The sequence below is a fragment of the Folsomia candida genome, unplaced genomic scaffold (genome assembly GCF_002217175.1).
Source record: "Folsomia candida strain VU population unplaced genomic scaffold, ASM221717v1 Fcan01_Sc002, whole genome shotgun sequence".
In the NCBI taxonomy this organism is placed as follows: Eukaryota; Metazoa; Arthropoda; class Collembola; order Entomobryomorpha; family Isotomidae; genus Folsomia; species Folsomia candida.
Window position 1 is genome coordinate 1,341,007 of NW_019091194.1, and position 25,459 is coordinate 1,366,465.

General features: G+C 37.4%; 5 protein-coding genes across 6 annotated transcripts in view; 2 read left to right on the top strand and 3 right to left on the bottom strand.

The window, feature by feature from the left end:
- Window positions 1-4,330, top strand: part of LOC110843780 (follistatin-related protein 5) — a 114,710-nt gene extending 110,380 nt beyond the window's left edge. The window contains exons 16-24 of the mRNA XM_022089813.2: window positions 36-177; window positions 265-341; window positions 549-590; window positions 673-761; window positions 831-875; window positions 1,025-1,078; window positions 1,144-1,245; window positions 3,453-3,599; window positions 3,690-4,330. Coding sequence (XP_021945505.2) covers window positions 36-177; window positions 265-341; window positions 549-590; window positions 673-761; window positions 831-875; window positions 1,025-1,078; window positions 1,144-1,245; window positions 3,453-3,599; window positions 3,690-3,898 — 907 coding nt within the window. The 3' untranslated portion in view covers window positions 3,899-4,330. The remainder of the gene's footprint in view (window positions 1-35; window positions 178-264; window positions 342-548; window positions 591-672; window positions 762-830; window positions 876-1,024; window positions 1,079-1,143; window positions 1,246-3,452; window positions 3,600-3,689) is intronic.
- A 418-nt stretch (window positions 4,331-4,748) lies between these two features.
- Window positions 4,749-8,165, bottom strand: LOC110845350. The gene is made up of 14 exons (XM_035848208.1): window positions 7,990-8,165; window positions 7,794-7,901; window positions 7,542-7,733; window positions 7,339-7,461; window positions 7,219-7,265; window positions 6,863-7,155; window positions 6,378-6,783; window positions 6,188-6,314; window positions 5,961-6,117; window positions 5,723-5,873; window positions 5,557-5,656; window positions 5,332-5,422; window positions 5,191-5,263; window positions 4,749-5,119 (listed from the first exon to the last, which is right to left on the bottom strand). The coding sequence occupies exons 1-14, from the start codon at window positions 8,102-8,104 to the stop codon at window positions 4,808-4,810; spliced, it is 2,295 nt and encodes a 764-aa protein (XP_035704101.1). The 5' UTR covers window positions 8,105-8,165; the 3' UTR covers window positions 4,749-4,807.
- Window positions 8,166-8,313: 148 nt separating this feature from the next.
- On the bottom strand, window positions 8,314-10,503 carry LOC110843161 (cyclin-C). Of its 2 annotated transcripts, none has more exons than XM_022089106.2 (8): window positions 10,323-10,503; window positions 10,078-10,184; window positions 9,926-10,006; window positions 9,762-9,854; window positions 9,654-9,686; window positions 9,313-9,567; window positions 9,033-9,231; window positions 8,314-8,723 (listed from the first exon to the last, which is right to left on the bottom strand). In XM_022089106.2, exons 1-8 carry the CDS (start codon window positions 10,352-10,354, stop codon window positions 8,645-8,647), a joined length of 879 nt encoding a protein of 292 aa, XP_021944798.1. In that variant the 5' UTR covers window positions 10,355-10,503; the 3' UTR covers window positions 8,314-8,644. The 2 variants fall into 2 exon arrangements, with proteins under 2 accessions (XP_021944798.1, XP_021944799.1); XM_022089107.2 differs by having other exon boundaries at window positions 8,314-8,778; window positions 10,323-10,502.
- Window positions 10,504-10,562: 59 nt separating this feature from the next.
- On the top strand, window positions 10,563-13,067 carry LOC110843160 (mannose-P-dolichol utilization defect 1 protein homolog). The gene is made up of 5 exons (XM_022089105.2): window positions 10,563-10,861; window positions 10,980-11,045; window positions 11,131-11,263; window positions 11,331-11,538; window positions 11,634-13,067. The coding sequence occupies exons 1-5, from the start codon at window positions 10,699-10,701 to the stop codon at window positions 12,015-12,017; spliced, it is 954 nt and encodes a 317-aa protein (XP_021944797.1). The 5' UTR covers window positions 10,563-10,698; the 3' UTR covers window positions 12,018-13,067.
- Window positions 13,068-20,609: 7,542 nt separating this feature from the next.
- On the bottom strand, window positions 20,610-21,602 carry LOC110844473 (peritrophin-1). Its single transcript, XM_022090685.2, has 3 exons — window positions 21,442-21,602; window positions 21,343-21,374; window positions 20,610-21,255 (listed from the first exon to the last, which is right to left on the bottom strand). The coding sequence occupies exons 1-3, from the start codon at window positions 21,503-21,505 to the stop codon at window positions 20,710-20,712; spliced, it is 642 nt and encodes a 213-aa protein (XP_021946377.1). The 5' UTR covers window positions 21,506-21,602; the 3' UTR covers window positions 20,610-20,709.
- Window positions 21,603-25,459: the final 3,857 nt, after the last annotated feature.

Genomic DNA, 25,459 nt, shown 5'->3' on the forward strand with positions numbered 1-25,459 from the left:
GGTGAAAATTGATATAATTGTTTCCTAAATACCAGATTCCCCGTGGAGCTTCACTACGTCCCTCATTTGGATCAGGTTTGGGTCGAGTGTTGGCGATCGGACGAAACTCCAACGCAGAAAACGTTGCAAGTGATCCGAGAAGGGAAAGTGAAACGGAAACATCATACCGTTCATCCGGTGAGAGAGCGTTTCTTTTTATTTTTAAAGAAATATGTATTGAATAGCAAGTAAATGACACTGAAATTTGTACGGTGTTTCATGTAGGAACCCATCGATAGCCATTTTGACCTCGTGGAACACCTTTTTATTCCCCCTGACTCGGAATCTTCCTCCCAGTTCAGGTATACAATCTCAATTTGATCTTTTCTCCTCAATTTAGAGTTGGGAAAAATCTGGATTAGGGATTGGTGATTATTAATCCGGATTAGAATTAAGTAATCCTTAATTCAGTGAAGACAAAATTTTGAAACTAATCCCTAATCTTGAATCCAGAGGAAAAAAATATTTAATCGCCAATAACCCTAAACTTCTGCTATTTCGTAATTCAGGTATGCCTACGTGGGTCACAAGAATGGTCGTGGTTTGTACAAGTAAGTTTTTCCGACGGTTGAACCCATGTCACCGATGAAAGTGACAAAATTTATTTATTTTAAATGTTCTCTTCTGCTCCAGGATGGACCTCGTGGCGTTGCGTTACACCAAATCGGTCGATCTCACACCGTACAACTGCGTTCCACAACATATCCAGTTCTCATCGCTGTGTAAGCAACAACTAAATATAAATGGGCGTTTTAAACTTAATAAAATTAATATTGGGCTAAATTTCATAGACGGAATGGTCATCGTGGAATGTTTCGAACCCGTTACAAATCGAGGTATAGATTTGACTTATAGATTTTTCAATCATTATTTTTCTAAATTTTTAAGAAATCATAAACGACGATTTTTTGCATTTGCAAATTCAAATAATACATACTTAATTTTCACAAATTTTTAAAATACTAAAAATTCTTAAAAATTTCAGCAACGGGTCAACTTGTCTTGGACGCTCTCACTGACTCAGTAGTCTATTACAAAGGTATTCTTATGTACTTCCTCATTCGAAAATTGAACAAGACTAACTTCCATTTTGAATTAAAAAAGGTGATCGTCTTGGGAGGCCCTACTTGAGTCCAGACAGTAGGAAATTGGTCACCGTGTCGCATTCTCCGGACGGAACGACGCTATTGCTTCAGCTCGTTCGAGGTACATATAAAATAAATAAATTTAATAAAATAAAACTAAGGCGAGAGGCGCTATTACAAACACGAAACAAGCCCTCCCACCAACACCCCCGTCTCGCCGTGGCCCCATTAATATTTTTATATCTGGGGGGTGTAACCACAATTTTATTTTTTGTAATTCTTTCCTGCATCATACAAAACGATTTAAAAAACCACCTATAATAGGGTATATATGCCACCATGGGTGCATGCATTTTCGTGATGGTGTCATAAAATTGTGACACAAATTTCGGAAATCAAACTTCAAAATCTGCTAGCTCAATTCTGAAATTTCTTAATGCAGAATGTATTTAATCATATGATTGCCTACGTTAAAAGTTGGTTTTAAGAAGTAAATATTTCATTTTTTTCTACGACGGTTGATGAACCGGGTATATTCCAAACTTTTCAGCTACAATACGGATAGATTTGAAACTTTAGGATCTTGGTTAAGGTATAGGTTTTCTTTGATCAAACATCTTTAATTAAAAAATGTTTTTATACATATTTTATCAAACATTTTACATAAGTGTTTCGGGGTTTTTAAGAATATATTTATCAGGACTCTGTTGATTAACATGTTTAAATTGAAATTAATGTAACTGTAATGTAAATGTAATGTATTAAGAACTGCAGATAATAGGCTTTAAAAGTGCAATGCAATATAAAATTGTAATATTTATTAACTTAAATACAGTTTACATTTGTAGTTAAAAGTTTGAATCATAAATTATGGTTACACTCCCCAGATATAAAAATATTAATAGGGCCACGGCGAGACGGGGGTGTTGGTGGGAGGGCTTGTTTCGTGTTTGTAATAGCGCCTCTCGCCTTAGTTTTATTTTTTTAAATTTATTTATTTTGGAGTTTTTAAGTGAACAATTTTTTTAACTCCCATTAAAAACCCACAGTGCATAGCCCGAGTCAGGAAAAGATTGGGATTATCACCCAATTAGACTTTTTGCACAAAATTTTATCATAAATGCACATCAACATTTTTATAATAAAAACTAATGGTTCTAATTTAAATTCACATTCTTAGATTGGTAGAAATGGGCAGCATATGTAACAAATTGCGGTTCGATACGACGATTAAAACAAATCCGTATGGGTCACCCAGTAGGGCCCCAGATGAAAATTTTTCAGATTTTAATTCATATTGTTCCATTACGAGCCATTACAAATGTATCTACCAAATTTCAGCTCGATTTGATGAATTTGAAAAATCAGTATGGGTCGCTCCAGATAAGAATGTTTTAAATTTCAATTCATATTCTTCTATTAGTTGCAACTAGCAATCCCCACACCAAATTTCAGCTTGATTGGATGAATTTTAAAAATCTGTATGTATCACCCCATCGGGTCCTTCCAGATGAAAATTATTACAATTTTACTTTATATTAGAAACCATTATCAACCTCTATGTCAAATTTCAGCTTTCTAACACAATTTTGAAATTTTGGTGCCTAATACCCAACCCATTTATATGACCCCTACCGGTCCAAAACTTTTCTGATCGAACCCATCTTCTAACTAGGTCGTTACATTGCCCAGACACATGTTTGTACCAAGTTTGGTCAAAATTGGTCAACGGTTGAGAGAGTTATCGAAAGACAGACGGACGTGACGATTATATAAGCTCGGGCTTATATAATCATTTACACATCATTTACATGTAAATAATTTCTTTCCCTAAGTTGCTATGCATGTAACAACTGAATTTTAAAAATTTCAAACCTCCATAACTTCGTCATTTTACATCCGATTTTCATGACCATAAAGAATGATCTTAATAATTTTTTAAGCCCTTTCGATTCCCCTTTGCCGATTTTTCACTTTCAGCGGAATATTTTGAGATACAGAAAAAAAGTCACTAAAACGAGAATTACACCATGAAGTTATGAACCGATTAAGCCCAGAGATCTATAAACAATACTACACAGAATTTACTACCCATTGGTCGAAACCGTATGTCTCTACGACGTATGGTTCTCTCACAATCTTATCTGACTGTTTTGAGGTGGGCACTTAACTGCATACTATGGCTTCGCCGTAACCATGCACGTATTTTTTTTGGGTGCATGGTTACGTTTGGGTCTCGCCTTAGAATAAAAGCGTTTTAAATCAATAAATTTATATCATTCTTTAAAATCCTACTCATTTACATAATTAATTCTTCCCAATTTCTAGAGAACGGACTCGAATTTTCTTTCGATGTCAAGACATCTCTAAACATTAGCGACGTGACCTTCTTTCCATCCCAACGATCTCACACATACGATCTCTACGCCAGCTCGGTGGACAAGGATGACGTCCTCTTTGTAGATTTAGAGTCAGGTACTGACCCCAAATCCGTATACAATTTCAATTTTCTAGCTAAGGGAACATAAAAAAACTTCAATGTTTCCGAATTTACTTTCTCCACAGGGAAAGTCGAGATGGTTTCTGGTGTCAGTGCCATCATTGGCGACTCAAATTGGAGGTCACCTCCCCGGTCCATATCGTCGCAAGGTCTCTTCAGCAAATATCTTGCCACCCCGTCGGCCGACGCTGTTTTTGTCCTCAACGGACAAACTCACACAATCAATTGTCAAATTGGGGGATTAACCAAGCCGGGACTTATCGTCTGGTTGTAAAATGGCAGGATTATCAGCAGCATCAACTTATCAAGATCCATCATCAATATTATGAATGAATGCACACGAACTTATAGGAATAAAATAATTGTAATGGAGGAATTTTTAAACTTTTAATCCTAAAGATCGTCTATTTCTACACAACAAGCTACATTATGTAAAAAAGCGTCATCTAATCTTTTTCCCTATTTGGAGATGAATTTTTCTTTAGAATAATTCGTACTTTTAGTCATTTATTAATTGTCCTGTTAAATAGATAAAAATTGTCCTATTGTGTTTAAATCTGTGTCACTTTTTACCTAGTTTTTGTGGATTTTTTTCCTTAATCGGCACAATTTATTTTGATCTAGATATATCTCTATAACGGCCTTATCAATAAAATGTTGAGTATAGGAACGACAACATATGTACATACATAATTAATTACGCGAGTAACTAAATTAATTATAGATTACCGGTATCATCAGCATCAGTGTAATGAATTTGTAATAATACTTAATTATATATAATACAATAAGGTGTGGTATAAAGTATTCTACTCTCGGTATAAAATAATATTTACTATTAGTTAATGCTATAGCTGTACTTTTCTTTCATGGATTTGCATGCAAATTATTCATTTGATATTAACCAATGTGGAACCAATGCCATTAAATTTACACAAAAAAGTAGTGAATCTAACGTAATAAAGTAGCAATTAAAGGATCTTAGGCCCAGTAAAGATGAAAAAATTAAAATATCTAAACTAAAAGTGGTACATGGATGAATCTGTAAATTAATTATACTACTATTTAGCGTGAATAATAATTATTTTCCTTTGCATTTGGTAATTAATATGTATACATGTATGTCAAGGGAAAATAAATTTTCAGATTTTATTTCTACGAACAATTGAACATTGCTATCTTTTTATATCAACAAAATTATACACGAATTACGAGAAAAAATGCAAAACGCTACCACAAACAAGGACTGTTTTGGTACCGACGCGGCATCATAATCGTTAAAATAATCGTAGAAATCCGAATCATTGGTGCTACTCGCGTGTAAACTTTTTAGGACGGCACGATTAATTCTCAATTCTTTTCGACGCAACCGTTCCGAAGGAAGGATGTTGGGCTCGTGCTCTTCTTGTGACCAAATATCGTCGGGGGTTCGAACGTTTCCTGCCATGAATCCTGATCTTTCTGCAGGTGCTTGCAACAGTTTGAATTCGGTGTACTGTATACATATGGGATTAAAATAGTACTGTAAAAATTAATCAGAGATGTTAGCTATATAATTAGTTTTACCTGCTTGGGTGAAATTCTGATTGGAGATTCATAAACTGACCAGACAATGTAACTGAAGCAAGGGGGGAAAGTCCTGAGGATAAAGTTATTGATTAGTTTATTTAATTATTAGTTTAATTAATTCTACCAAGAACAACTCACAATCCTCCCCGATACGTGTAATAAGTTTTATTTTTTGGGAAAAAATCGTTCAATCGGATAACGAAATCTTTTGATCTCCATCGACGGATTCCTGGCATGTAAAAAAATATTTTGTAAAATATAATTCGGATGTTTGACTGTATATTTGTGTAATTAGAAAGCTTATAATGCAAGAAATTCAGATGATTTTAGGATATCAGGTGAAAACAAAAATTTTAAGCTTACCTAGGGCCGTTGGATCATTTTCTAGTTGAGCCCGATAGTGGTATACAGCTTGAACCAGGCCTTCAAACAGTAATAAGTCTGGATCATCGTCTTGCATGTCCTGGTTCAAATGGATTATATTTGATTGCTACTTATGTATGTAATATTATTTTAAGTTTCTACATACGTGGTCAACGTTCACAAATATGGATATCATTTGGACGAGTCTCTCTCTAAATGGGAAGAGGTCAGAGATTTGACGGGTCAGCGTGAACCAGTAGGGTTGATTGGTAGAGAGTCCTTCATACGAGAAAAGCAGTTGAAGCTCCATGTCAAACCTGGCAAAAAAAAATGTGAAATTTTGTTCCCAAATTTCAAAATTTGTTTTCTAATAGACATACTACTACATATATAGTTCTACTCACGCTTTCCCATTAATTCGATGTTCAGAACCTTTCCCCTCCTCAGTCCCGTATCTGATGTGCATTGCTTCAAGATAGAGTGGGACACTTCGTACCGCTCCCCCCCTCAATTCAAGCGGAAAATCTCCAAGTCTGCCGGAATTTTCAAATTGGACGGTCACTGATGGAGGCAAAATTAGTTAAATTTTTCGTCCGAATAAGCCAATTAAGTATAATTAAAACTAAAGTACGCAGGCTGGTTCCATCAGGAGGAAGAAACATCTGGAATCTGCACATGCGTTCCCCATTTAGGACTCTGTACGGCGTTAGCGACGACTGGATGGCGTTAGCCGTTTTGATATCGAGAGGTGATTGTTCCTAGAATGACCCGATTTGGTCAGATTTTAGTTAGTATACGCTAGTATCCAAATTTCTACATACCTTATCTCGACAAATTGGAAATTCTTTTGGAAACACGGGCAAGCTAAACTTTGACTCGAAGTCGACCTGTTCCTCCCTGTCGGCTATGATAGCAGATTGAATCCATCGTATTAATGAAGCTTCATAGCTTTGTATTTTCCCGTCTGGTCCAGGAACAGGATCGTATTCAAAGCCTAATGCAGCAGCGAATTTTTTAAATGCTTCCAAAACAAACTTATCAATATATCCCATGGGATGTTCTTTGCTATATGGAGAATCTAGCGTTGTCAGAAGAGATATGAATTTTTGATAATTCGCTGGAATGGCCACCCTCAATCGACCGTTATTGTATATGGTTTTGGGTAGGAGGTGTGTATTCGCGTCGATGTCCTCTTTGAGTGGGCGAGATTGAACGTAAAATCGCATACTAAGGAGTTTAATTAATTAGCCAGTTTATACATCATAATATGATATGTGAAGAAGAGTAGATATTTATAAATTCATACAAGGAATAGTAGCCAGTTTGTGGATTTCCATCGTCAAGCACGTTATTCGTAAGTACACGCGCATTTGGATTTAGGTCTGTGAAGGGGTTGTCATTCATGATCAACGGAAGAATGAACTTGGTATATGGTGGTACTTCGTACAAAGCATAAATTAAGCCGAATCTTTCATTTTGGTCTAATTCCTTGTAGAACGCGTCTCTAAATTTAGTATCGTTCAGAAGTTTCCATTCGTCCCATAAATCAGAAAATACGCCGACGAGGAGTTTATTGCTGGTGCTCAAGTTTTTGTTTACCTGTATCATTTTATAATCAAAGAGGGTTTCTAGTATAAAGAAAACTTTAACGTCAAATCCTACCGGAACTATGAATTTCTCCAACTCCAAATTATGCCACTCCTTTTTTCCTAGCATTTAGCAGAAAAATGTATTTTCAACTTCTGGTGTGGCGGATTCTACAATAAAAAGGGAAACTCTTACCGAAATGACCCACATATGACCACGGAGGAGGTCTCTGATTCACATTTGGAACTGGTTTGAATACGTATATAGAGGAGCGGTAGTAGGGATCGTTTGCTGGATCTTTGTGCACACCACCATACTCTGGACACAAAACATATTTTGGTATTAATATTAATAGTAATGAACCATAGGAGATTCTGGATTTGTAATATATAACTTACTTGAATCAGGGGTAAGCGTCAATGAGTAGTTATCGCTATTTATCATTTGATACGGGCCGTGCAGTGATCTCGAGGCTTGTCGTTTTGAACGCTTCTTCTTCTTCTTTTCTTTCGGAATGGGAAATATTCCTGGAACTACCGTCTCCTTATCGACCTCCGGAAGCAGGAACTTTGTCGGACCGAAGACCAAACCTGGCAAAGACTTGGTTAGAAATTCAAAGAAAAATTGATTTCTCTTATGATACGACTTACATGCCCAGTACTCGTCCAGTGATCGTGTTCTGGTAATCTCTTCACATGTCAATTCCTGAGGGGGGTCATTATCATCGTCATTATCATCACCAAAGTAGTCATCGTAGTCTGAAAATAGTAAAACCGATCAAAGTAATTAATTTCAGTCCAGAATGACCACGATATAACATTCATGACTCAAAGTTTAGAGACTTGCATTTATTCCAAAAAAACGCCAACGATCCGGATAAAGTCAGCACTAACAGTACTCCAATGACGAGGTAAACTTTTTTAGCTGATGCTCGGTTAGTGGTTGTACCCCAAATGGCCATCCTTTTAGATTATTGTCATCCAATTCTAATACTTTACTAAATGCATGTTGCGTTTATCATCAGTAACTTATCAGTAGTATTTATGCTGAGTATGAATCAGTTCTCGGATAAATTTTGGGCTGCAAAAAAATATTACAACTTTTTCTGTAATGCATAAATTTGATTGGTCCGTTGGCATAGAAAATTGCTACTCGTTGTCATATTGGAAATTTTGGAGATTACGATTACTTTATTTCAAGTTCGAAATAAAGAAAATAACTTTAATGTATGAAAACTAAATTGAAACAACTGTTCTTAAAAATTATGCTAACAAGTAAATTAATTTTTTTAAGAACACCACAAATACATATCGGTTATTATAAATCAGCTACTCGGTAACACGTTTAGGTTTTAATATATTATTATGTAAAATAGATCGAAATGTCACCAGTTAACCCTCGAAAATATCATCATCATCAGGCACCGTAGTTTTTGAAATCTTTGGGAAAGGGAGGTGGGTGGAGAAAGCACGACTCGTATCAATTTTCATGCTTATTATAGTCATCCCGTGTTGAGTGTCATTTGATTCTGATGATTTTGCTGGTCGGAAGAAGACGGATCGCCCATTGACGATGGAGGTCTGGAACAGCAACAACAAACATACGTTTGCCTTGTTTGTTTTAACCAACCATTAACTAAAACAGAAAAGAGGAAGAAATTGAAGTTAATCAAGTGACAAATTAACTTCAAACCCCACCACCACCAACAACCACAGCAATTAAGCATTTTTCAAAATATCGTTAGTAAATCGTGTAGTTAGATTTTAGATGTGCATATTGGCGATTGAAAATTATCAAGCAACCACATACAAATCTACACATACTACTTGTTTTTACATACATATTGAATTATTGTGTTATACAAATTCCGGTGTGTATTTACGGATTACCTGCTCGGTTGCGATTTTGGTTTTGGCATTTTATCCAAAATCATCTTGATTTCCTTCTTTTCATCGTAATTTTTACACAAATCGTAATAACTGAGAATGTATCTGCTAATTTCTTGAAGTTTTTCCATGTCCACGTTCAAGTCGGCAAACCAGGCTTTGCAGTCTTTCTGCATTACGACACACGCCATTTGTAAACAGGCTGCAGCAAAAAAATAATCGTTAATGAATTTATGTGGCGACTTTTATGTCAAAGTCGTATTATCTATTTATTTGTGATTACCTAATGCGATTTGATACGGCGGGTATAAAAGTGAGCAATCTGTCCTCAAACTGTCATTCACCATTCTCCAAGCCGTCGGAAGTAATTGTTCTTCATGCCCCAAATCTTGCTGGATGAATTGTGTGAGGGGTCGATAAGGTTGATAAACAATGAGGCAACAATCCATATTCTCCAAGAGATAAAACTCACATTCTAAAATGTGATTCGTTCTGTAGGGAAATTCCTGGCTGTATGCGTAGTTAAACTTGTTCTTCACTGTGGTCAAGTAGGATAAAAATACATCAATTACTCTAGTTAATTAAATTAGCTTTTTAGCTATTAGCATTTTTTTACCAACATACCAACTTGATGACACGTCTGGACCAATCTTGAATCTAGAAGTGCGATACAACATTTTGCTATAATCTTATCATTGTCCACAACATTAAATTAATTAAAAACATTCTAACTCGATATAACTCCAAATTCTTCAACTTTAGAAGCCAAGAAAACCGCTGTCGGTGCGAGTAATAATGGGTCCACGCATTTTAAAGAATTTCGTGCTGAAAATTCAAAAATGAAACGTTAATATTCGGCTAGGGTTATCCTATCCTATAAAGCGATACCAACTTACCGTAAAATCTTTTAAAATAAACGATCGCTGTTGATATAACTTGCTGTCTTAATTTTAATGATTCTCCCAAGGATTGCATGACTAAACGAGAGTAGGAAATAAAATTATGAACAGATTTAGCCTTAAATAGATCACTAATATTAATTACGCACAACTGCAAAAGAATATTAAAATTTTTTGGTATTCTTCCTCCGTCAATAGTGACAAATCCCCTTGCCTGTCACGGACTACGTCCCATCTATCCAGAATCCATTGCTGCCTGTTGAAAGCATACAATAAGTAGATCAATTAATAAAGTTGTTTTTAAAGCAAAATTACAAGCTGTGTTAAACAACTCAATTGATAATTATAATTTTGCACTTTAAAGTTTAAAGTTAATTTATTTAAGTGAATTTACCAATGAGAACTCTGCCAAAAGTTGCCTGCCATCTTTCCCCACCTCTTCCTCCTCTTGATAACCACTTATCACCCGTGAAGTGTAAAGTTTCCTTTGCGAAACTATAAAATACTTTCAAATTTTGAAGTTCAAAATTTCCAAAATTTTTCAGCCTAGACGGAATAAATAATTCTCATCTGCAGTAAATAAAAACAAAACACGGAATTTGATATCGCGGTGGCACGAAGTTCAACTGTCGGCTGTCGAGGTGTACAAATCAGCACACAACAAATCACACAGATTGTGTTGCTAACTCAATTTTGACTTTAATGTTAAATAGTCAACAATTAAGATTTAATTACTAATTACACTAATTAAAACTCTTGACTTGTTAACCATGTCGGGTGGCAATGCTGCTGGTGGGGGTGAAAATGTGGGCGTGGGGGAAGGAGGTGTCATCCCAGAAATCTACTTGGATTACATGAAACAAGTATTGACTCCTTATCTCGTCGCGGAAAAGTGTTTCGAACGGTTTTTTGTGAACTTTGACTTCTTTGATGGTAAGTGCTTATCAGAATTTGAAAGCGGAAATAAGGTGTTGACTCTATTTTGGGATCTAAAATTTGGATTTAATGAATTGTGGTAGTCCTTTAAACCGACTTTTTTTACAATTTACAGAGGATTGCTTCAAGTACACCCTGAGCAAGGGACTCGGTCTTGGAATTATTCTTGGATCATTGATGGGTAAAGAGAATTTTGAATTATGAACTGCTTTGCATGCAGAAATTCGTAAACGGTAATGTAATGGGTTTGTTTTACGAATTTGCAGTAAAGATTCCCCAAATTCTAAAAATTTTTGGAGGAAAAAGTGCAGCTGGGATCACCTTTATCAGCGTTGTTTTGGAATTGTTTGCAATTACGTCAAACTTGTCGTATTCATTTGTTAGCGGCTACCCGTTCAGGTAATGACAGACATTTATTTTAATAATTTGTAAGTATCTATGTCTAATTTCGATTTTCTAATTCCAGTGCATGGGGGGAGGCATGTTTTCTGGCAGTACAAACCGCAATTGTGGCAATGCTCGTCCTCTGGTACAATCATGGAAGCGCTTTATTGCCACTCAGCTTCCTGGTGGCATATTCCGCCTCAGTTTACGGTCTTGTTTCCGGATTGACCCCAATTGACACTTTGAGGTCCATGCAAGCTGCGACAATTCCGGTCATCGTTGTTAGCAAGGTTGGACAAGTTTACGTTTAATGATATGACATCATATTCGATCCGTTAAGATGCAATTAGCTAATTTCAATTATTTTTTCATAATTTACCATTAGTTGATTCAAGCCGTTACAAATTACAAGAACCAATCAACCGGTCAACTTTCTGCCATCACGATATTTATGCTGCTGGGAGGATCTGTAGCCCGAATTTTCACCTCTATCCAAGAAACTGGGGACCGAACCATAATTTTGACCTATCTCGCAGCAACCGGAGTAAATCTAATGATCGCTTTGCAAATGGTGTGGTATTGGAACAGCCCTGCAAACAAGAGGATAAAATCTTCCGCCAGTGCAAAGAAATCTTCTGGGAGTGGCAAGGCAGGTGGGAGTTCTGGTGGTGGGGGTAAGGCTTCGCCAAAGGGAAAGCAGGCTGCTAACAATGGACCTTCGACAAGTCCAACAAAAAAAGGTGGAAGGAAGGCTAAAAAGGATGTTTAAAGATTTTGTTTCATCAGATACATAAGTTGCTTTATGTTAAATATGTATTTGGTTACCCTAATCTTAGCCAAGTGATTTTTCAGTTTTTCACTCAATTTCAATTAAAGACAAAAGCAGATAATAATAATATTTTAGTGGGATGATAAAGACGATATCCTGTTATCGATGACAATTCTTCTCAAGTAAATTCTTTGATATGGTTTTAAATAAGAAATCAATCCACAAATACTTAAATACTCGTAATCCCCAACTAACCAAACCAAAAAATAGTACCAAACTAAAACTTCTAACAAAATATCCTGCCATTTCAATTCTTTGACTTATCATTCTCCTCAGTTTAGTCACTAATTACTGTCATTATTGTGTTATAATAATTTATTGAGCATTTGACAATTCAGTGTCTCCGTAGTTTTATACAGATCAAAACTACTACCTTGTTTGTTGAGTTCTTTGTTTTTTGTTTGTGCAATTAGTCCTGCTGTTAAGTTATGTATTCTACATGAATAGAAAAAAATTGTTAGTTTGTTTAGAATTAATCTATTCAATCCTTCCCCAGACCACAGAGTCGTGTGCATAATGATAACTTAGCTCCGTCCCATGTTATGGTTGTATGGTAGAAGACTTCATAATGATAATTACTGTTACACTTCTTGTTAAACCTACAAAACCAAACTATGACTTGACGTCTTGTCCTGTCCTGTCCTTGTTGTCGTCGTACTTAATTAGAATGTGATCATGTTTTATAATCATGTGCACCATTGTTATTAATTACTGTATGTAAATACACGAGATGACGTAATTTACCCTGTTATCATAATTTTTAACATAATAGACCGAGCTTTAGTTTACCACACACAAACAAACAATAATGAAATGACAATATTATCAGTCAGTCACAAAGTGATATGATATCATCACTTTAAAAAAAGTGTGTCTTGCTACACACCATTCCATTCATATTGTTGTTACATAAAAGATAAAACCAACCAAATCATTAAGCTGCAGTCAGTCAAATTCTGGAATTTAATAATAAAATATCATTAAATCTAATGTCGTCTCTTAATCCTATGCATTGTATCGTGGTGGTGGTGGAACTCTTCTTATATACAAACACCAACCACCGTATAAAACCGTTCTTTTCGTTGTCACATTGATTTTCTTCTCTGTCTTTGAAATTATAATTAGAGGATTATGTGACTCCATGCGGTTCTGCTGGGGCTTGGTTGGTAGATGAGAGAGAGTACTCTGTGACGTTAAAAAGCGTCCATTTCGGTGGTAGTGGTACAAGTATTTATATATATTTCTTCATGATTTCGTCGTCGCTGGTACCGTGTTCTCTGTGTGTGAAAGGTATATAGAAAAGTAGTTAGTCGAAGCCCCCATGCTGCTGAGAGCTCCCCCATTTTTGAAAGAGAGTGCCCTGCTGTTCGACACCATCATTACGAATCACCTTATATATTCTGCTGCCTTCTAATTCATTAATTTTGTTGACACCTTCTATAACTTCACTCTGATTAATCCCACAGCAATCCATCCATCCACCACCACTACCACCGGTTCAAATTCGAAATCCATTTCTCAACAAGCAACCAACCTGTCTCTTCTTCTTATTCTAGGATGGAAAATCCGAGTAAAATGTTTCTTTTCATTTCACCAATCCAAACCAAACCAAACCACTGCTACGTTTGCTTTGCTACTTCTTTAGAATGGAATGCCATGCTAAATAGCTAACTTAAATGGATCAATGATGGGAATGGAGTCAAGTGGGGACGACATTTCTTCTTCCCTGTGCTTTGTCTTCTCATGAAGAAATACATAAATTGAATTGGCCAATTTACAAAAGTCAACTCACCCACCAGGACATTCTTTAGTAGCCTTTTTCGCGTAGCTTTTTGTCTCAAAAAGTGAGACAAAACTGGTCAAGGTTGACTAATAACGTATGTATACATGTAAAGTGAGACAGGTACATGCACACACACATCTGATGAGCTTCTCACCAGAAGAAAAAAAGATCAGCATTTTCTACATCGATCGTCGGATCTTCATAAACATTTTATTGATTGGTTCTTCTCCTCTCTGACGATTTGACTTCTTCTTGCCTGGACATGACGGCTTTTAGTAGTGGACTGACTCTGAGATGCAATTTGGCGATAGGGTCGCTCCGTTGTCAGTCACACCACCACCACTGCCGAGATCTTCTGATTTGATAAGTCATTTCCACCCAAATGATGATGATGATGAGGAGATGATGTTGGTTTGGCTGTGTCGGTCTACTACTATTTTTCCTTTTTCCGTCCATGTCCATGTCACTTATGTGATATCTGAGTGGTCATCTTTTAACTTCTTCTTCTCTACTTCTCGAGGGGGAGGGGAAACCCGACTTTGACTTTATAACTTGCTTCCATGACCATGACGATGATCAAAACCGTTCGTCGTTCCACTCCACCAAGTCGGGAATGAAGTGGTTTGTTTTGCTTGAGTTGGCACGCCAGACGGACACTGATTTGATTTCCAAAGCAAAAAGTATAGCAGGATGAGAGAGATCAACTAATTAATTTGTGATCAATTAAAGATAAACTGTTAATAGTTCAGGTGAGGCGAGATGAGATGAGAGCAATAATCGATTATAATGAGAGAGAAAAAAAATGTTATAATTTTATTTTTACCTACTTTTTTTCCTAAAAAAGTAGACTACTCATTTACCAAAATTGGGAGAATCATCACCACATTAAAGCATGCATTTCACGGAATCAAGGTTTTCAGATTTTGAAAAATTTCTCATTCCAATTTCTCCTCTCACACGTATTATTCTTCTCGTTGGGAAAGAAGGTTTTTGTAATTAACTTTTACATAGCGGATTGGATTGGATTTATAATAATAATAATAATCGTAATAAGTTGTGTCGAAGAAGCGGAGAAAAAAAGAGGCCGATGGATGAGTGAGTAATTAGGATGGATGGGTAGGTGGTAAATAGATTTCCTCACCTCAGACTCTTCCTTCATGCTTCATCAATATCACATTAGTCAACCAAACCAAGCAATGCATCCCTTTGCGGTTTCTTACACCAATTTACAAATTAGTCCTCAACACCACTTCAGTTTCAATTTCTGGACTGATTTCCACCAACAAAACAAGTTCAACTTCTCACCCAGCGAAGGGAATTTTGATTTTTTTCTTGGTTTTCTTATGAATAGGCGGGGGGATTTATTCCCAGATTTCTGGACTGATTTCTACCAAGTTCAAGGAGAGAGGGGAATTTTTGTTTTTTTCTTGGTTTTCTTATTTATGTATTAGTGGAAATAAAATAAGTTTAGGAATTTATTCCCAGATTTAAGCCACTTCTTCTTACGCCAGCAGTGGCCGCGGAGGGGTGATGACAGAGGGACAATGTCCCCACGGTTGTTCGATGTCCCCATCATCTCCCCATCTTATACAAACCCCTCCCTCCCCCATCCTACAATGTTAATGTCCCCCGATGTCCCCACCGCTTCCGCGGCCACTGTACGCCACAGCCTATATGCAAGTTATTTATGTGTGGGTAATAAGGTGGGAAGAGGAGAGGGAGGGAGAAAGGTTGAAGCATTTCTCCATTAGATTTTGACAGGAAATTCCTGGATTCCTTCTCTCCTGTCATTAATTTCTGTCGACTGAGAAACAGTGGTGATGTTGAGGAAGCACTACTTTGGTTTTGGTCGTAGGTGGTGGTTCGTTTCGTAATACTCTTAATGAAACCTTTCACCAAAACTGGCACTTTGTCCATGTCAGTAGCCAGGTAGAGGAGTTAGGTCGATCTGCCTACCTACCTACTAAACCCACACAACTCTAACATCTTGACGACTGGAACGACGTCGACGATGACGACCAAGGGAAATGAAATATGTAACAGTACATTCATCTCTTTGAGAGGGTGAAGAAGGACGAAAACTAAACTAAATTATAGGCGTGGGTACTATAATAAAAAGGAAATATTTATGCAACGTGTATCTTATTTATTATTCTTGGGAGAGATGATAAGTGTGAGACATTTGTTTGAATAACAAGCTTGACTAATTCGAGGCATAACTTTTTATCTCGTTATTTAAATAGATAAAAGTCAAAGTTTAAGGCATTTTTTGGTATAAATCACACTAAATGATTGGCGAAGGACACTTTCAATATCTAATTTTGTTACAATCTAATTCAATATTGCAAAATTAACCGAAATGACGTTAACATTTGACAAATTAAATTACTGTAAAATTTTTGAAGAGTTAAAATTTCTGAAAAGTTCAACAAGTTCAAGAAGTCGTCTCGTGCTTGCTTCTTTACCACTTGTAGCTTTTTCCTCTCAACCAAAATGAACTTTAGCCCTGATCTTGTGATATTATCCCAACAAAGTTGATGTCATTTGGGAGAAAGTGCTTGTTTTATTGTCCTTGCGTGCGTATGTTGACGATTCTCCTCCCTCACATCACTTGAGACGCAACTTGAGCCAAAATCTAATTATTTTCTTAATCAAGTGCCTAATTACGAGGAGGAGGAGGGAGAAGATTTCCCTCCTATAGTCACCACCACCATGGAGAAAGTAGACTCTGCTTGCTTTCCCCCATACAAATTTGTTAAATTTCTTGAAAATTTCCCAAAAATTCTATACCTTATCCCCTCCCCAAAAACTTATTTCCAACAACCAACCCGTATACATCTCCTCAGATCTAACTCGACTTGACGACGACATGTCTGGTTTGTCTTGTCCTGGTTCAGTTGCTTCGTCTCTCTCTCTCTCAAAATAAAGATGCAGGGTTCAGATTGGAGTTTGAATTGAAGTGGAAAGTGGAAGTGTCAGAATCAGAGACTTGAGGAAAACTTGAGGAAAATTCCATCCACGAAACTAACATCCCTCAGGAACAGATTTCAGATTTCTTAAAACTTTGTTGCCCTGTCTTTGTTCGTTAGGGGGCCGTGCATAAATTAGGTAATGGAGAAATCGCGATTTTCTAGACTCCCTTTACGATCTCATTAGAGCCTTAAACGTTGCCTCGAACCATTGAAATTCATTAGAGCCTTATCGACCCCCCTGCATTACGTAGTTTATGGACAGCCCCCCCTTATTCATTTGTATGCAACTCTTCGAGGGCGATAAGAGCTCCTGCTTGGTCCCTTTGTCCGCGACCAACTTTGTTTTATTTTATTATTTAGTGCAAATCTCCCAGCACCACCACCACCTACCACGACCTTATATAATGAAATGACGAGGATGATGATGATAAGTCTGCCCGCCTGCTTTACTGCTGATACTAATAATATCAACGTCCTACGTTCATACGTCCTCTCCGACTGGGCACCTTTGTTTTAATCACTTCTTGGGAGGTTGACTTTGAGACTTGACTTCCCAACGTCCCTAGAGGGGGGCTCGTCTCTATTCTCTCTGTAAAGACCACACCACACACAAATCCATTCAGTCCACCCAGCAGCCAATTTATAATCTTTCAATGAAGTCGAAAAGTTAGTTTGGCTGAAGGAAAACAGGAGGAGGGAGGGAAAAGTTAGCAAAAATTAAATTGCTAGTTCCCCATCAAAAGAGAGAGTTGGTTGGTTATCTACAGGTTTAAATTCTGGGAACGTTTTGGAACGAAATGGAAATTGAGTTTGGTAGTAAATACATGAGTTTTCTTCTTTCATACATAATTTGATTTTCAGGTTTAAAACATTTCCTAACTTTTTAAAAGTGTTTTTTTGAGGAGAATGGAAAAGTGTATTTTTTTAGTTTTGGCACGAATTCGACACTGTCTTCTTCTCTGTCCATCAGTCTCAGTCATCCATTTTACGAAATAGTGTGCATTTTACCGATTTTACTGACTCGAATTATGTATTTACTTGTTTCGTGCACTTTATGGTTTTACATGAAAAATGGACAAACTGCCAAAGGGTTGCCCTCTTTCACACCAAACACGACATGCACGCACCATTCAAATCAATACTATTAAACGCATACCCAAATACTTAACCAACCAATATTGCAATCGAACATTAATGCATGCACTTTTTTTCAAGTCATAAATCATACCTAAAAAATAATTCGTGCCAAATGCTAATTTCAATTTGGAAACAAATTTTCTTTCTATCCCAACCAACCTTTGCTCATTTCATTTTAAAAAATTAATTAAGTTCGCGTCACCTTCACTTGATGCAAATCCAACTTCTGAAAAACATAATTTCGTCCTCAACAAATACTTAATAAGAAAAAAAAAACTTTTTGCATGACTGGCTACACATGACTTTTAAGAAAAGGTGAGTGAGGAAGGCTGGCCTGCAACATAATTAATCAAATCACTTCTTTTACCAACTAATGGAAAAATCGACTTTGACTTGGCTTCTGCCATGATGATGATGAGTCATCATTGATGACAGAGAAGAAAGAAACTTTACCAACCAGCAGTGTCGTCCATCTGGCTGGTTGACTGCTTGTGGTTCAAAAATTTGGTTTGAATGGGATCCTTAATTTTCCTAAAAGATTCCTCCTCCTCTTCCTCCATACTATTTGCATTTTCTTCTCGATAAGTCAAGTTAAAGGCGAAAAAGAAAGTGTCAAAGTTGGAATTGATTGATTTTTTTTTGTAAAAGTCCTTTTTCCTCTTCTGGTCGGGATCGCATGTTCATTTTCATTCTGCGTGGTCGGTCGGTCGGTTGTGGCGTGGACCTTAAATTGAATGGAGGCAGGAGAAGTGTATGTACGTACGTAGCTTAAGGTGTAAGTGGGCTCAATGGACTGGTGATTTATTGGCGATGTCTCTGCCCACTTGACACACTCTAAAATCTCACAGTTGGTCACTTTCTCATAACACCTCTCCAACAGGGTCTCATTAATTATTTCGAGACTTGCCACCACCACCGGTGTTACGAACGAGGAACAAACAACACGACAGGACAGGAAGACCGAGACGAAGGAAAGGAAAGGAGGAGTTCAGAGGAGGAGGAGGTAGAGGAAGAATATGAAATAAATGTTTCCAAAAAGTCTGAGGAAATCGGGAGAGAAGAATGGAAATTTATTTATGGAAGGAATGGTTACTTTTTAAGGTAGGAGAAGAGGATGAATGATGATGATGCCAAATGCTCCTTGACCGGAAATGAATTCAATTTTGCGAAGTATTCCCGTGGGAGGAAAAGAAAAAGGATAGGGAGAAAAATGTATAAAATATAAGTTTAACAATATTTTTAGTTTAATTCTCATCTTAGGTAATTCATGCTTATGTGTGCTTTAATTAAGTAGAAAATTATGATGCCAACTTCTTGGCCAGAGCCGGAAGTGAAAGGATCTTAGCTCAAGTGTTGAAATTTCAATTTCTTTAAAAATGTGCAAAACAACGTCAAATTTTTCCAAAAAATGCAAATCACTCAAATTTTCTCATATATTAATTACACATAAACGATACTTGTTTATTAAAAGTTATTCTCTCCAGGTGCTCCCAGCCTGCCAAACTTTTCCTACCCTTGTCCCAAAATAATTGCACCTTTTGCAGTAAAAACGGCCACAAATTAGCCTTCCCCACATAGAAACACCCACGTTACGTTAAGAGATACATATTTTCCTATTTATTACGTACAGTTGGCTGGCTGGCATTGCACTTTTTTCAAGTGGTCCGTTATTATCCCATTCTCCTCCTCAATTGCATGTCCTCGTTTGTTCCTGGGTTGAAAGGGAACAATTTACATGACAAACGGGTAGGACGGAGGTATTAATTGGGAAAAATCCTGACTACTTTGTCCCCTTAATTTGCCCGTGTAGCCACCACATTCACATAAATATATCCTCTCGGTGTCTGTCCACTTAATAATTTAGCGATCCGTTTTGTTCTTCTTTTTTCTTGGATGGCATGACATGATGCGATACATGTGTCTCTGTCCACTTCACGCGATACTGTTTCATTAAGGGGTGAAGAGTAAGGGAAATCCCTTTATGGGAATGTCTTGCCTATTCGTCTGTCTGTCCGTATCCATGATAACTTTTGAATGGATTCGAATTTTGAAATGCCGTTTTCGCCAAAGTGTTTCTAATTTTTAAGGTACGGATGATTTAGAAGAAGGGCGTTGTAGGTCATAAGGTCATGGCGCCAGGGAGGTGACACCAACGGTCTATAACGTGTCATATTTTTCGTATTGGTCGTTTAAGAGGTAGTTCTAGGTGGGGATTTTCGACATAGTTTTGACGTACGATCGCTGCATGACCGTATAGACGACGCCAAAGTCGAAAATGTCGAATTTTGTGTATTCGTTTTAGATGTAGTTTTGTACAGGGATTTCAAAAATCTATATAGTTTTGATGTTCCTGTGTCGGTTCACCCCTTTGCTACATTTCATTTGCAACACTTTATTATTACTACGTGGACATGCATCCATCCATCCATCCATCCCCCTCGGTCATGCTACATTACCAAAATTTCGATATGATATGATATGATGGAGGCCGGAACGGGATAAAATTCGTCTCACCTCAGCAGGACGCTCAGAAACGACAACCAAACCACTTCTGCGTCATCATCGTACAGTTGCAGTTTTGAAATTTGTCTCCCATCCACTTTTAGCATGGCAAATCAAAATTTAGTGTAACGTTTAATGGCTAATTTTCGCATTTAAACTCCATTTATTACGTGCTAAAGTAAACTAAGAGTTGATGTATGAAACTAAACTATGTACATATTTATACGCAAATGTTGGGTTAATGTTTCTTAAAAATGAGGCGAGGAACTTGACATCCAGCATCTTCCGGCCAGTTGCAGACTTGCAGGATGGGATCGTAATGAAGTCCAGGTGGACAGTGGGCGACCGATGGGACACCGCCCTCGCAGACGTAATAAGCATTACAGTCCGCGGGGTGGGGGAAAGTGCCGTCAAGAGTGGGGCATTCGAACCCTTCGGGGGGTGAGGTCGTGGAAATGGGGGCGGACGTAGTGGGAGCGGGTGTCGTGGAGGGTTGATCAGTTTCGTCGGTGGGGCCTTGGGTGGTGGAGGGAGGTGGGTTTGTGGGTCCGGAGGATGGTGGGGCTGCCGTGGTGGTTGGTGAAGGAGGTACCGTCGTTCTGACGGTGGTGGTTGGACCGGATCCCGCACATTGGACGAGATGTGGCCAGTTGCATTCGAGAATTGTGGGGTCAAAGAGCAAGCCAGGGGGACAGGATTCATGCCAAGCGAGACCGTTCGTGCAGACGAAGTACATCGAACAATCGCGAGGGTCGGGGTGGATAGAGTCGTCAAAGGAGGGACACTATTGGGGAAATATATTCATGTAACTTTCAAAAATTGAGAAAATTTAAAATTTTCTAAAATTGAGGGGAAAGTTATGTAATCTTACATCGAAATCTGGCGAAGGTGTGGGTGATTGGGCTGTAAAATAAAATAATTTCAAGTAAAATTCCTGATTTAAAAATTTTCATAAAAATTTATTTCCTACCATTTCCTGACGATAGTAGGACTGCCACCCCCAAAATTATGGACAATTTACTGGAAATCTGCATTTTGTATGGTTAATATTTTCCACCACTTTTTTTCACAAACCAATTATGCAACCTCGAATGCAGCAAATTCTATTCCCACGTCCTATTTATGTAATATCGTCATATCATAAAATTATCACAATTATCACTCACTCCGCTAATTGATGATCCCTCATCTGCATACGAGTACAGTGCAAATAGTATAATTTTACATACCCATCTTAACTTATCTCGAGTGTCACATAAAAATCATGATGTTATTTTCATTCCCTGAAATAACCATATAAGTAGCGAAAAAGTTCCATTATTCTCAAAACCACTCGATATCTCGTCATTATTATCACAACAACAATGCTAAATTGAGATCATCGTCGACTAACTTGCGTCAGTCGCCAAGCCTTCCGATTGATTGCCTACATCGCGTCACATCACAGGCCAAACAAAAAAAATACAATTAAAAAAACTTCCACATCGAACCCATTAAAAAAATTAAGCTAATTAATGACTTAAACCATGCATGGCGTGCAGTGGCCGCGGAAGCTGTGAGGACATTAATATTGTAGGATAGGGGATGAAGGGGTTTGTATAACATGGGCAGATGATGGGGACATCGGACAACCGTGGGGACATTGTCCCTCTGTCCCCTCAAGCTTCCGCGGCCACTGATGGCGTGGCTACGTACACCTTGAGCACGTGGTTTTTGGATATACTTACGTACATACACGCAACTTATTATATTTAATCCATCCTATTTACGTACGTACTGCATTTCCCAATTTTTTTTCACATCCATCTCATTCAAGTGTCATTGTCCAAATTCGCACATTGTGACGAAGTGATTGATTACCAACAGAAAATCATATGCGTGGGAGGGCAGTGATAATCACCAATACTTCTCACTACCCACCAACCATTTAAGGAATCTCAAAGGAAGCCTCGCTTTTGACACTAGCTCCTTAAACAGGACCGATAACGGTGACCTCCAGCCAAGCCAATTACATTTTACTTACCTGCTCCCAGATCAGGGGTCAAATCCCCCCGTCGTGATCGTTTATTGCTCGTGGATTGGATATGAATCGAATTGACCATGAATATAAATAATCAATTATTTTATTTTTATTTTCAAGATTTCACTCCGTTTTTTATTAATCATAATTTATTTAGCGTGGCCTAGCCAAATATTTGTGCATCCAATTCACACCAGACACCAAACATTTCATTTCCTTATTTATGACGATACTTTAATAACTTCTTCCAATTTGTGGAGAAGTGAAGGCTCACTTTAATTTTTGGGAGTCTAATTCATGCATTTCTTCATGATAGGAAAATTGAGACGGGGCGTTATTTAATTTTTATACCTGATTATGGATTCATTTTAAACTTGTGCTTAACTAACTTGGCCAGTTATGCAAATTAGTAATTACTTTGGTCGGGTGGGAGAAGGAGAAGAAGTTCCTCCTTGTTTATGGGATGAGGTTCTGGCTGAGATTTAGGTGAGATTGGGGAAGCATCATGAAAAATAAGTTTGTTTTTTACACATATTTACTTTACCACACCAGCAAAACTATCAAATCCAAGTGTATGCATTTGTCGTCATAAATTGCTCAAATGTCCACCTCTCTCGATTGAGTGGGTTTTGTACTATGCGTGGAGGAAAAAAAAAGAGGTGCAAATTATGCAAGACTTTGCAAGTAAAAGTGAATTTTTGCAAAAAAATGTTAAACTTTACCGTCAATAAGGTTACAATTTGGGATTCGATTTAATACATGAATTATCAGATGGAACCAAAATATATGACGAATTTGCACTGTATTTTTGCAAAAATTGTCAAACTGACGTCAATAAGGTAAAATTTCGGATTTGATTTATTATGTGAATTATTAGATCATAAAGGTTTCTATAATCAAATTGAACTTTATCCCATAATTTATATTTTGCAAATGGTGGTTTTTCCAAAATGTTTCAAAGTTTAACGTCAATAAGGTTAAAATAAGGGATTCGATTTTCTATACGAATTATCAGATAATTATGTTTTGAGTAAAGAATACGTCGAAATCTAATTAGTATTTTGTTGGTTATTTTGCAAAAAATGTCAAACTTGGACGTCAATACGATTAAAATGTGCAATTCGCATATTTAAAATCACCACAAGATGGACATTTCGAAACCATTTCGAAACTTGTATAAATAAATCATTCGGTGAAATCTCCAATCACTCCAATTTAGATAAGTTCCCATCATAATTATTTATCTCTTGAGAAAGTCAAGGCTTCAAGTCAGCTTTACTTTTCAACCACCGGACAGAAGCAAAACTCAATTAAATCTCTGTCCATCCATCCATCCATCCGTTCCATCTCAGAGTGATCAGATTCTCATCAAATCGCATCTCTCTCACAAATATAAATAATTAAGCGACAGGAATGTAACACGGTAGCGCAAACACCGTCCCTCCCGATTAAAAGGCATATCGAATCCATCTGTATCTCCACTAATTCTTCCTTCCAGGCCATCGCTGTGTTGCGTAATAAAAGTAAGAAAAAAAGAGTTGGAAGAAGAACGCTATGTGGTTTTTGGTCGATGTCAGCAGGAGGTGAGCATCCGTCGGGGTCTTCTTATTCTCAGAGAGAGGTGCTCCTCCATCTGCATCCATCCACCAGACCAGACCAGCTACTGGTCTTTGTCCAATTAATGGATGGAGTCCAATAATCTCGAATCCTTAATTAATCTCAGGTAGGGATTTTTACCTCTCTCTGCATCATCAACGATTTCCAATCAGAGAAGGTCGTCGCATTTTACGGCACGTCACGCCTCGACTGATTGACATGGGAATGTATGTTTCATGAAAAAAATGGGATATTTTGAGAGTAAACTAACTTTTGTAAAGGTTCACGCCGTTACTGGAAATTTTACATGTTTACGAAACAAATGTGATATAAGATGGGTAATACTTACTTAACTTCATATTTCACAGTAAAAATTTAGAAATTTGAGAGTAAACTAAATTTTGTAAAGGTTCACGCCGTTACTGGAAATTTTACATGTTTACGAAACAAATGGTCTAATAAGATGTGTAACATTTACTTAACTTCATGTTTCACAGTAAAAATTTGGAAATTTTGAGACTAAACTAAATTTTGTAAAAGTGGAAGCAGTTACTGAAATTTTGCATGTTTACGAAACAAATAGACTAGTAAGATGATGGCTGCTTTCGCTTTTGCTACCAACCCGACATAAATTAGCACCACCGCAGAGTTTTCGGTCAAAGCAAGCAAATAAATAAATCCGGCTGCCCGGATTATTGTTATGACTGGTTTATTTGTTTGTTTGTCCGGACGGGGAGTTTTTTTCTCTCTCGAGGTTCATGATTTACGTGAACACTTTCAGCTTCTGGAAGCAGCAGACGGGGAAGACCGGTTTCTCTCATTACACCCTCATTACAATTCAACTCCTCTTCGCCCAATATTTACTACCACACGAAAAGAAGAAAACCAACACGATGTGATGGGAAACGAAACGAAATCTCATCTTCCCGCAGAAACTAAGTAAATAATAATGAAATGTAAAACAAAATCTGTACAAAATAAACCGTACAACAAATATAGCAATATGGTGAAAGCAGAAAATTATGTAACCACACCCCCTGACCTCGAGGGGATGGTCCGATTGACCCCAAAAGTTGATAGGATCCTCCCCCTGGGGTCATATCTATGATGCCGCAAACGGATCTCGATTATCTCAACCCGTTCTCCCGTTATCCTACTGACAGACAGACGGACGGACGGACAAAGTCTTCACACAAAGTAGCCCGAATCTACTTAATAAGTACTCCACATATTTATCGCCCCGAAAGCAACCCGTGTCCGAAACATTTCACCACATGTCTTTAACCAAGCTGCTAATCGTCCCGGTGTTGTCTCGTGTCAATATTAAGTAATGGTTTTGCAACGTGTGTGACGCAACAACACAATGATATAT